The sequence below is a fragment of the Astatotilapia calliptera genome, chromosome 9 (assembly GCF_964374335.1).
Source record: "Astatotilapia calliptera chromosome 9, fAstCal68.1, whole genome shotgun sequence".
Taxonomy (NCBI): Eukaryota; Metazoa; Chordata; class Actinopteri; order Cichliformes; family Cichlidae; genus Astatotilapia; species Astatotilapia calliptera.
The window spans coordinates 17,667,260-17,678,840 of record NC_137430.1 but is presented as its reverse complement, the minus strand read 5'-3'; the positions used below and the strand labels follow the sequence as shown (position 1 = coordinate 17,678,840).

Genomic DNA, 11,581 nt, shown 5'->3' with positions numbered 1-11,581 from the left:
ATTTGGGTTCTGGGATTCATGTGAATACCATCCAGGACTGGTGAGTGACGGCCCAATGGCGCTCCCCGATGGCAGCAGTCTCCCCCAGCAGGACCACATCTCCCACTTTGAGGGATAGTGGGCTACACCTGTGAAACACCCCCTTCCTGTCACTGTAACATAGTTTACCTCCACATTTAATCCCTGAGATTTCTCAATATAGAAAAAACAAGCGCAATTACGAGTTTTTCTACACGATAAAGAAATGAACAGCTTTTACTTTGGTTTAGTATGATGGGGGAAGTTTTTAAGGAAAATTGATGAAAATCCATTTAAATAGCAGCAGGTAACATCCCATCAGTGTTCATTCGCCAGCGCTAGGCTCTACAGCTAATCTAAGCTCACATTGTCTCCTTTAAAAATGTGCCAAAGAAAAGTGGCTTTTTTAGAAAGAAAATGACATTAATTTCATTCACTGAGATATTGGTTTTTTACATCTGTTTGAAGAAGCAAAGAAGAGACAAAGAAACAGTTTTTTTCCACATGAACTGAGGTGTTTTTACTGCATTTCAGTAACAGACACAGCCTTATTACACATCGCACTCACAGCGAAGAAGAAGACACATCCTCAATGTCAGTGGACAAAGTGATCCAAAGTGGCCTTTAGGGAGAGAGAGCCTGCAGGTTAGAGCTACAGGCTCTCTTCAATCAAAAGCTGCACTCCAGAATGCAGGCATTAAAAGCACCCAGTTGATGCCTTGGTGGGTCAATACAACACACACAATGGGTGTAGATGTGATCGACAAAACTGTGGGGCGGAGGGGGGAGGAAGGGGGGACGATCCACTGACATAAAATCACTGGAATGGAGAGAACTTTTCATGCAGACCGTACAAAAAAAACCTCTCTGGAGTTATTCTGAAAGCTTACTGGCACTGGAGGATGTGTGCAAAAAAATGAAAAACCTAGCCACTGTTGAGGAGAACTGGCCTATTTTATGACCTAAAAAGTACACATGGGGCGGCCCATTCACCGCCGTTGATCAGGTGATGCTCCAGTGATGCTATGCCAGTGCGGGGTCATGTTAAAACAGGTAGGCCCCCTCAGGATGTGAAAAGGTTAACCCAACCTTTCCTCCTGGGGGGTCAACACTTCTACTGATTACTGCTAACACCAGTTTTGTCCTTTTTGTCCACATGAAAAAAACTTTTCTGTGTTATTTTTTGGAATATGATACTCTTGCAAAGTCATACACATCCATATAGATAGATCAACTCTTTTTTTATGTCAGCATACAAGGTAAGCTGGGTGACTATATATGAAGACAACAACTACAACTTTCACAGCACTGGCATTGGTTAATTTTAAATACAGTACTCAAGCATTGTTAGATTGATAAAATCAAATAAGATCAAATAAAAAACAAAATAAAAAATTAAAAGGAAATATAAAACCCCCGAAGAAAAAGAAAAGAAAAGCTACTGTATGGAAGTTGGTTTTCTCCCCTAATGTGTTTCTTTTGTATTTCAATGGCATGATGTACATTATTTGTTTTAACCATACCAACATCTATCCAAAGGGAAAATTGTCTATGCAGGGTATCGCTTTGGACTTCCCTTGATTTTACACAGTACCATGCATTTATCATTAGCTTGTATTGTATTTATTCATTTATCTTGTCCTCTAAATTTTGACTGAAATCATCAATAAACGTGTTAAGATAGCGTTGTCTTCACATAGACTCGGGTAATGGTGTTTTAGTCGGTCATTTCTCGGTGCACATCCACCCTATTGCATGTTGACAGGTTTTGCAGGATACAGTGGCGATCGTGAGGGGTAGAGAGGGTAGGGTGGGGACTGCGGGTGGTGGCTGGAGGTTATGTGGGATCAGGGTTATAGGAGGCGGGGTTGGGAGTGTGTATGTTGAAGGAGAGGTTCGGGGGGTTGTCAGCTCCTAGACGACAGCCTTTGAATCCTTGCAGACCTGAGTGGTGGTGCCTGAGTTAGTCTGTTTAATGTCCGTCCTCCCTCCCACATGGTTCAGTGGTCTGAAACGAAAAGTGAAACTTTGAGTTAGGAGGGGAATGCTGCCAATAATTACTCCTGTACTGGGAAGTTTACTCTACGGGTTTCTCATGAAAAGATTCCATCAGTCTTTAATGAGTAATACTTTGTCAAAAAGAAAAACAGGTGATTGTTGTTGTAAAAGAACTTCCAAGCAGACAGACTGAAAGTGCTTCAGCTATGAGTCAAGACACTTATCAAGCCCTTGACCTCAGTCTGTTTCACACTAACTGATCAGCTGTGGCTCCTGTTCTCGGGCTGTTTTATTAGGAGGACATAATCATCTCTGATAGCACTGACAATGATAAGACAGTAGGTTCAAATTTGTACTGCTTTGTGTTTTCATCTTGGCAACAGCAACCATCTGAAAACAACAACTGAGAATGTGCTAATAGAAAAGTATGGGTGACTTAATGAGTCTGAGGACCACAAGGGGAAAGACTGGAAAGAGAAAGGAGTGATTAACTGCTCAGGTGAAAGAGTAATTGCTGCCATATTTGCTCCTCATTTCTGTTGGTGACGTAAATAAAGCTGTTGCAACACTGCAGTTGTTTTTCCTCCCTTTTGTTCCTTTCCCCTTTTTTTCTTCTAAAGGAGACACGGGGCTGTAAAAAACCTTTGTTTTTCTTCTTCTTCTTCTTCTTCTTTTTTTTCTTCCAGGGCACACCTACTATGAAAATACACCACAGGCGCTTGACAGTAATTTCCTCCCCGGTTTCCAAAAACCCCCCTGCGGTGCTCCTGCTTTCCCACTTGATTCTCCGTTGTCGGCCTTCCTCCTTCCTTCCCTCCCTTCCTCATCGTGGAGGAAAGAATGAATGAAGGGAAGCCCTTGTGTCTGTCATGACTGAGCCTTAATAGTGATAGCGATCATGCAAAGTATTCGGCACTGACAGGAACGTAGTGCATGTAAATGCAATACGCCTACCGCTGCTTTCCTATGGAAGAAAAATGTCGAGCGGAAGTGATGGACGTGTGTGCGTGGGTGTACACGGAGCTGATCTAAGCCCACCATCACTGGCTGGAGCTGGTTAATAAACCCAGCAGCCATGTGGGCATCATTCAGGTCTTACTGTACCTTGATGGGGCCATCCACTGGGTCCAGTCCCTGCTCCGACAGCTGTTTCAAGGCACTTAGAGCAGCCTGAGAAGAGAAGGAACAACAGATGGTCGAGTGAGTGGGGAGGGAGGGAAGAAAAGGAAGGGAGATTTGGGTGGGAAGAGAGTGAGTGTCACCCTTCAGCTGCTTTTCAAATAACACTTAGTCTGGGAAACCTGATGCCAGCAGGACACTTTCCCTTCACTCTCTGTTGTCTTTGGCCTCTCTCCTCTCACTGTTTATCTAGCGTTATTGGGTTAACATTTCCACTTTATGTTTTGGCTGCTCCGCATTTTCCTACGTCAATCCAGAGTGACATCTGTATTCGTGGCGACCGTAGCTAAACAAAAGCAGCAGGTCGGAATAAATCATAAAGTTTTCAGCGCACAGTGCGCAGAAAAATCCAATCAGTCTAGCCTAAAAAACACACTAAAGACAGACAAGTGTGTATGTAACATTTTTATTGTTAATTGTGTAATGACTTAATTAGGGTTAATTTGTGGCCGAGAAAGAAAACTGCAGTGCAGCCTCATGTGCTCGACAGAGTATTTATCTTAGAATTTACCGTGTCTGCCACATTTAGCTCATAATCACAACCAGCCACTTGAAGCAATCCGATGCGATGTCATTAAAAAACGGCACTACATGCTATCTATATTTTCAAACTTGGACCAAAAATCCCATGAAGTCATTTCCTTCCTGCTCATTGCCTGCCTGCCTGTGGCAGCTCGAGGGGCTGCTAGCAAAGTGAGAAGGGTCCCGCCTGCTATCATAACATATACAACATGTGTGGGAGTCAAGGGGTGCAGCATAGACACACACACACAATGCAACTTGGGCCTGGAAGGCAACAACAACAACAAGCGAGTTTTTTCACCAGTGTTTTCTTAACATTTGTACTGTGACATTAAAACTTTACAACCACTGACCACAGTTTGATATAACAGCTGTTTACATGTCCCAATATGAACTGTTCTACCTGATCTTGACAAGTGTGAAGGAAAAATCATAGATCCTTCCATTATTCTTAACCTTCATCTTGGATGTGTTTAGCACTTTTGTTCCTCTTGATACAGATTGAGGATACAGGGTAGGTGGGGAATATATCCAACAGCAGAACTAATACCACTGGTATCAACACAAATGACCCCATAACGAGGAAGCACTTGGCGACAGTGGGAAAGAAAAACTCCCTTTTAACAGGAAGACAACTCCAGCAGAATCAGGCTCTGGCTCAGGAAGGGGCAGATATCTACAGGGTCACCTGATCCAGCCCTAACAATACGTTATATCAAAAAGGAAGGTTTTAAGGATAATCTTAAAAGTAGAGAGGGTATCCATCTCGTGAATCCATACTGGGAGCTGACCTGGGAGTGGGACCTGAAATCTCATTTTACTTTTCCAAGGAGACACAAGTAAACTAGCAGTCTGTGAGTGAAAGACTTTCAAGACTTGTATGTGAGCAGAATGATTTTAAATTTAATTCTGGATTTAACAGGGAGCCAGTGAAGAGAAGCCAATATGGGAGAAATATCCTCTCTCTTTCTAGTCTGTCAGTACTCTCACTACAGCATTTTGGATCAACTTAAAGCTTTTCAGGGATACAGTAGTCCAGTTTAGAAATGATAAATCCATAAACATAATGTTTCTCAGCATCACAGAGGGACAGGATGTTTCTAATGTTAGAGATGTTGCGCAAATGGAAGAAAGCAGCCCTACATACTTGTGCAATATGTGCATTGAAGCACATATCCTAGTCAAAAAATGACTCCAAGATTCCTCACAGAGGAATGTGAGAAATTCCTCAAGTTTATGCCATCCAGACCAAGTAATATGGTTAGATATCGTGTTTCTTGGGCCTAGTACAATAACCTCTGTTTTATATGAATTTAGAAGCAGGGAATCATAGATCATCCAGGTCTTTATGTCTTTAAGACCTGCCTATAATTAAACAAATTGGTCTGTGTTTTCTGGCTTCACATATAGATAAAGCTGGATATCATCTGCATAGTAATGAAAATGCATGCTATGTTTTCTAGTAACACTGCCTAAGGAAAAAATATCAATCTATATGTCTACACGAGTGATCACTGTTGGAGATACTAACACTTTGTGTCTAAAAGTACACATATTATCTGTCTGAGGAGGAACTTGTTCTACTGTTTTGTCTCTGAGCAATTATCTGTGATGGTGCTGGAGAGATGAAGAAAGACAATTAAAACTGAATTAGTTTTATATAATTAGATTTACATACCTAAAATGAAAAGAAATATAAAGACAGGTCAAACACAACAAAACCAAATGGGATGGAAGTCAGCTGACTCACTCCACCACCTTATAGCTCAGTTACACTTGAGTAAAACTTGAAAGGCAATTTTAATGTCCCTGATAATTCAGCAAATTTCATCACCCAGTGTATCCAGTTACACTTCTTTCATATACTTTAACATACTATAAAAACTCATTGTAACAAAGAGGAAAAATCCCAACAGTTTCACTTTATTATTCAACACACATCTGCTATGACAGTGGCCTAAGCTAGCCAGGACCCGTTACACTTCATCACTGGTTAATCAGAGTCGAGATAAGACACAAGTGGTTTTGCGCTCTAGATGAGTGAGATGTGATGACTGGCTGAGTTTACCTCATTATGAAGCCCACCAACGTCACTCAGTACTTTATTCTCATAATAAATTAGCCATTCTCCTCACAAGGATATCTGACTGAGAGGCATTTTCTCTGATAGTCCAGAATAGACAGACAGAGACGTCTCCATGTGAATACCCATTTGTATTTAAGCCATATGCAAGCGAGAGGAAACATTAATCATGCTTTAATCCTGAGAAAATATGAATCCCAGTACATGCCATATCACTATGTCTCCATGGAATGCAATATGCCCAGAAGGCTGTTACAAACTATTATCTGTGTGCTTGTGTCCAAAATAATTTTAAAAGTGTTTCACTTCAAACTATGAGAAACATAAACCAGGAACTGTAATTTATGACTGACAGGTGCAAGGGTCAAAATCTGGTTTGTATCCATCAAATTGAGGGGAAAAAAATCTGTGATGCGTACAGGTACTAAAAAATCTACAACGCTAATAGCTGAACTGATGTAAAAAATTGATACTGCTGAGTTACTACTTATAGGCCCTTTCTCCAGAGACACAGAAATCAAGTGAAGCCCTTCTGAGTCTGTAGCAGATAATTTATGGTTCGGGTTGGGCTATGTGTGTTTTTTTTACTCTGTGAGCATCTGACAGCCAACAAAGATTTAGAGGTAGAGTATACTTGAAGAGATTTAAGGCGAAAACCGCCCAGAACATGACAGATGATGGGATTTTTTCACAATTACACTTTTAATAACCACAGATGATACCAGGGGAACGCTGCTGTAATGCTTGTGATGATTTGTTTTATAAATATGCAGTTACATGTCATTTTACAATGGTCAAGGTTGTCCACATACTGAAGTGGGAAGTCATCAAGATAAGAAGGTAACCAGTCAGATTCATCTAGCAGATATTATCAGTATCATTCCTGATCACAAAAACAGGGGCAGATATCCTGTTTTCTCACATGACAAATAACTTGAAATCAGCCTTCCCATAAACTTCTTTTTTGTTGTATTTAAGCAACCAGATTGGGACCATTTTCTCCCTGAGTAAATAGCTAGAGACCATCTGTTGGAGTGGGAGGGGTGCTGGTGGTGGGGTAGGGGCTAGAGATAAACAGCCATAAATCAGGGGGCTTGACAGTGGCAGCGTTGCTGATATACGACAGGCAGGCATAAGGCACAGCAGCACAGTGAAGGACACGGAGCCTAAGACAAACACTGGGCCTATCTGTGGGAATGGCAGCCAGTGAAATCATTATTTTTCTAATGTGATAAGTTGACCATCGTTAGAGTCAGTCGCTACACTGATGCATCAACACAAGGAGACTGTGTTTAGTCTGAGGCCGGGAAACGCAAGGTGGAGGTGTTCCATCTCTGCCATGGAGCAAAGAGACAGTGAGAGGCGGGTGAGGAGACAATGAGGAGGATGCTGTGCCCCAAGCCGTTGACAAATGGAAGAGGACAGCAATGATTTTTGAATTTGAAGCTTAAAACTAACTAACTAGAAAATTGTTTAATATCCTCTTAAGTCTCTGTCTGCTTTCCCACTCCCACATACCTCGCAATAGCTTCAGTGGTGTAAATATTTGGTTGTGAGTTTGAGAAAGTTAGAGCCAGGTCTAAATCCAAAAACAAAAAGGTGTGGGAAAGGCAGTTTGTCTGAAACGGTGAGATCCCCTGACAAGCATTTCTGAGTATAGCATAAGAACAGGATTACATATGATCATGGACAACACAAACTATTAGCTGTTGTTATTAAACTATGCCCTGGTCTGCTTGGACAAATGGACAACGGTGCCTATATATTCAGGAATGTAGTGTCAGAAATAAAAAAAAAACATGATGAGGAAATTTTCATCCCTTGGACCCGAGCCGAACCTCACATATGAAATGTTTAATATGCCATGTGTAGCCAACTTTAAAACAAACAAACAAAAGCCAAAAACAAGATCACAGTTTTTGCAAAAGCAACGGGCTGACACAGAGCCCCCCAGCAGGAAGTAACAAGCATGAAGTTCTACATACAAGTTTACCTTTTGTTATAGCATGTACAATTCTAGTAATGATGCACGGATCAGCCCAACTTCAGTTGGGTTGGGCTGATCTGCAAATCAGAGGACACATACTGCATTGGTGCCTGGTAACTGTTTGTTGTGTCATATCAATTTTTGGCTGGTAAGATGTTATAAGATGGTTTGAAAAAGAGCTTAAAGAGTTTTAATCATATATTTATTTATGACATTGGCTAACTGGGTAAATTATCAATCCCAAGAAAACAGCATTATACTCTTTTTACCTCACAGTCATAGAGATGTAAAACACTGGTGTCTCCTGTGTACTTTCTGCAATTACTAAACATCCTGTGCATTGTGTGTGTATTTCCATTCGGGTGTTCTTCAAATGTTTGGACGTTTGAAGCACAGTTTGTCGAATCTACAGGGAAACCACTCCAGTTATTCCAGTTATTCCTCTTTATTTGCTCTAGCTTTAGATAACAAGCCAGCACCCATCATTAATGCAAGCCTGGTAGCCAACCTGAAGAACCCCAAAAGCACTTCACACATGAGCTCATCCATCTATCTATCTAGCAGTCCCGAGTTCAAAGGCTTAGACAAACACTGGTTGAATGTGACAGGTCTGAGGAGGATCTGTAACCGTGGCTGAGCTCCTGATGTGGAGTGACAAGGGTGGCTCATTTTTCTGGGCCTGCTGCGCTCTTAATAGCTTCACCGACAGAGGCTACGCTTCCATCAGCGGCTTAGCCAAACAAAGTTCAAGTCCCAGAGGAGTCTACCGCATCAGCATGTCAGATCTGATGGATCGTTGGATCACATTGACCCTGACAAATCAGACCCCTGTATCAGCTCTCACTACTAGACAACTGAGTTTCAGAGAAGCAATATAGACAATCTGGGGTACAAAGAGAAGACACAGCAGAATGCTGAGAACCAGGGATCAGCGTTTTCAGACTTTGAATCTCCATCACTTCATTCTCTGACCTTTAGCAGCCATCAAAGACACCAAGGAGGCCCCAATTAGGTGAAGACCACCAGCATATCATTCAGTCTTGCATGTTTGCTTTCTGCACGTATTCTGAAAGAAAACATTTGCCTAGTTTTTTTCATTCTGTTGGGTTATCAGATAAGATCCTGTTTATGCTCTACAGAAGGCAAGATGACAGTCCAGTCATCAGTACACTCTGAGATAATCCACAGAGTACTGAAGTGTCTCCCTTTTAACCAAGAAAAGGCTTTGTTCTGGTTCTGTGCAGTCCAGCACAAATAACCCTTTTCTAATCTCAAGTCCATTCTATGAGAATCAGAGTCAACCACCCCTCCCCTGCAGCTGAGCCACAAACCACACCCCACCACACTCCCATTCTCACTTTGATCAGGCTTCATTATCTAAACCAGGGGTCCCCAATCCCAGTCCACGAGGGCCTGTGTCCCTGCAGGTTTTAGATCTCACCCTGGGTCAACACACCTGAATCACATGATTAGCTCATTATCATGCCTCTGGAGAACTTCAAGACATGTTGAGAAGGTAATTTATCCATTTAAATCAGCTGTGATGGATCAAGGACGCATCTAAAACCTGCAGGGACACCGGCCCTCGTGGACTGGGATTGGGGACCCCTGGTCTAAACCATGTGTCATTTAAAAGGAAAAAACACAAATTCTTCCTGTTCTTAAGACTACAATCCACCCCAAGCTGCTACGCCAACATGCATACCAAAATAAAACCCATTAAGCGTGAGAGACTAACCTGAAATGAAACCAAAACTGAAATCATTCATGAGCTGCTCGACAAATAATAATAATTATGGGCAGAAATTGGAGCGCTGCATCGCTTACAGGAACAATATTAGCCAAGACACACTTCCTCACTTCTACCAAGTACCACTACACACACCCCTGTTATACACAAACCACAGCATTGTTACACAAGCACTTCCAGTTTCATTGAAGAACTTGAGACTGCGATGGGGTGGACGAACTGTAACTCAAACTGTTCGCTTTTGTTTGTTCAATAGTGCAATAACCCTTCATCCTCTCATCCCACAAAAAAACATGCCCAATCTTAGTAATGCTTCAAAATTGACGACAGGTGACTGTTCTGGGGCTGCTATGAGATGGGGACGCAAAGAACATAAAGGGGATGCAGGACAGCTGCTGATGAAGATGATCTAAGGGATATCCACTAGACTAAACAATGACCAGAGTGGATATCAAACAGGGTGTTTTACAGGGAGGACCTGGGAAGTTGAGAAAATGAGTGCGCTCATGTCGGAGAAGTTCTGAGGCTGGATATATTGTTCTGTAGAGGGTTTGTTCTGTTTTCAAAAGGCCACATAAAACCTTGACAGTGCTCCCTTTTTTTGCGCTCATTCCTCAAAGCAGAAAGAAATATGAGATACCCGGGAAGAGAAAACCCCAGCCATCTTTTTTTGTCCTTTGTTAACCCTGTTGTTACCATCATGTCATCACGTCAAACCTTCCTCTGATCTCCAATAAATTCTGTCAGATATACTTTGCAGACCCTCTCTTCTCTTTTTCTTAAATATCTGCCATCTACTCCTCGGCTTCATCTCATCCCTTGGCTTTCGTTTTCCGCTAAATTCTTTCCTTTTTCCTCTACCCACATCAAAACCCTGGACAGGGATCACTGGAACATTCCGGGACAGCTCGTGCAGAACACCTGTGTGTGCATGAGGGCTGGCAGTGTATGCTTCTATTTGTTAATGCGGTGTGATATGTACATGGATTCTTGAGTAACTACAGAGAAAATGTATTCAGATCCACACACCAAACCTCTTCCTCACTCTCTCTCCAGATTTCACATCCTTTCCCACATCAGAGGCATGAATAAAAGAGGCAGTGTGTGCCTGGCAGTGGCCTAGCTTCAGCCTGATATGACGTTAATTCCTCTGAAGTAGCACTTCATGTATGTGGGTTTGCTTCTTTCCAACAGTGTAGCAATTGTGATGTGACAGCTAAAAAAAACCTTCTCTATGAGGAATTCAATTTGATTTCTCCGTACGACTCGGTCACATGTGCATGCTTCCACATTATGCTGATCTGAATTCCGGGAGTGGATAGTGTTTCCCTTTGTGCATCTTCCAGGCGTGATATTAGCCCTGAGGACTGGCTGAGCTAAGTTAGCGGATAACGGCTGTGGGGCTCCCCAGGGGAGCAAGCCTCTGCTGACATGGGAAGCCATAAATAAGGGCCCGGGGCGCAGCACCATGTCATGCGTCATTTGGGCCAGAGAGGCCTGCTTTATCCCCTTCCACCACCGCGCTGCTGAGCATGGCACCTCCTAGGGCGTAAATACAAAACATATGGGCAAAGGGCGAGGGGCAGAATCACCTCAGCATACCATACTTCTGCCTTGTCAGCAAAGCATCTTAGAGGATAAGCAGATACAGACGGGCTCTGTGATAAGACTGAGTTAACTTTGCCACGATATAACTTTTCAAGGAATTTTATCACTGGGCTCAGTTATTTTTGATACGATAACATTACATCAGCAGAAGCCGCATGAAGCAGATAAAACTGCTAGCACTATTTTTAAACTGTTAGCACTATCCAGCCTGTATGAACCGTTCAGTATATATGGCTTGCAAAAGAAGAAAGAATTATATTATTTAGTATTCTGCTAGAATTCTTTATTCTAACATTGTGCATGCATACATACATATAAATAGAGAACAGATTAAAATTTTAACTGGAAGTCACAATTTTCCTTAAAAACATAAAAACACCAGTCAGTTGCATTTCTGTGCTGTTGTGTGTAGTATACCAGTCCTTTGCCTTCACTA

General features: G+C 42.1%; 1 protein-coding gene across 2 annotated transcripts in view; it reads right to left on the bottom strand.

Annotated features, from left to right (window-relative positions):
• Positions 1-511: 511 nt before the first annotated feature.
• Positions 512-11,581, bottom strand: part of stau2 (staufen double-stranded RNA binding protein 2) — a 103,785-nt gene continuing 92,715 nt past the window's right edge. For both annotated transcript variants that reach the window (XM_080306472.1, XM_080306471.1), the window contains 2 exons: positions 3,121-3,186; positions 512-2,026 (listed from right to left, as the gene is read on the bottom strand). In XM_080306472.1, coding sequence (XP_080162598.1) covers positions 1,991-2,026; positions 3,121-3,186 — 102 coding nt within the window. In that variant the 3' untranslated portion in view covers positions 512-1,990. The remainder of the gene's footprint in view (positions 2,027-3,120; positions 3,187-11,581) is intronic.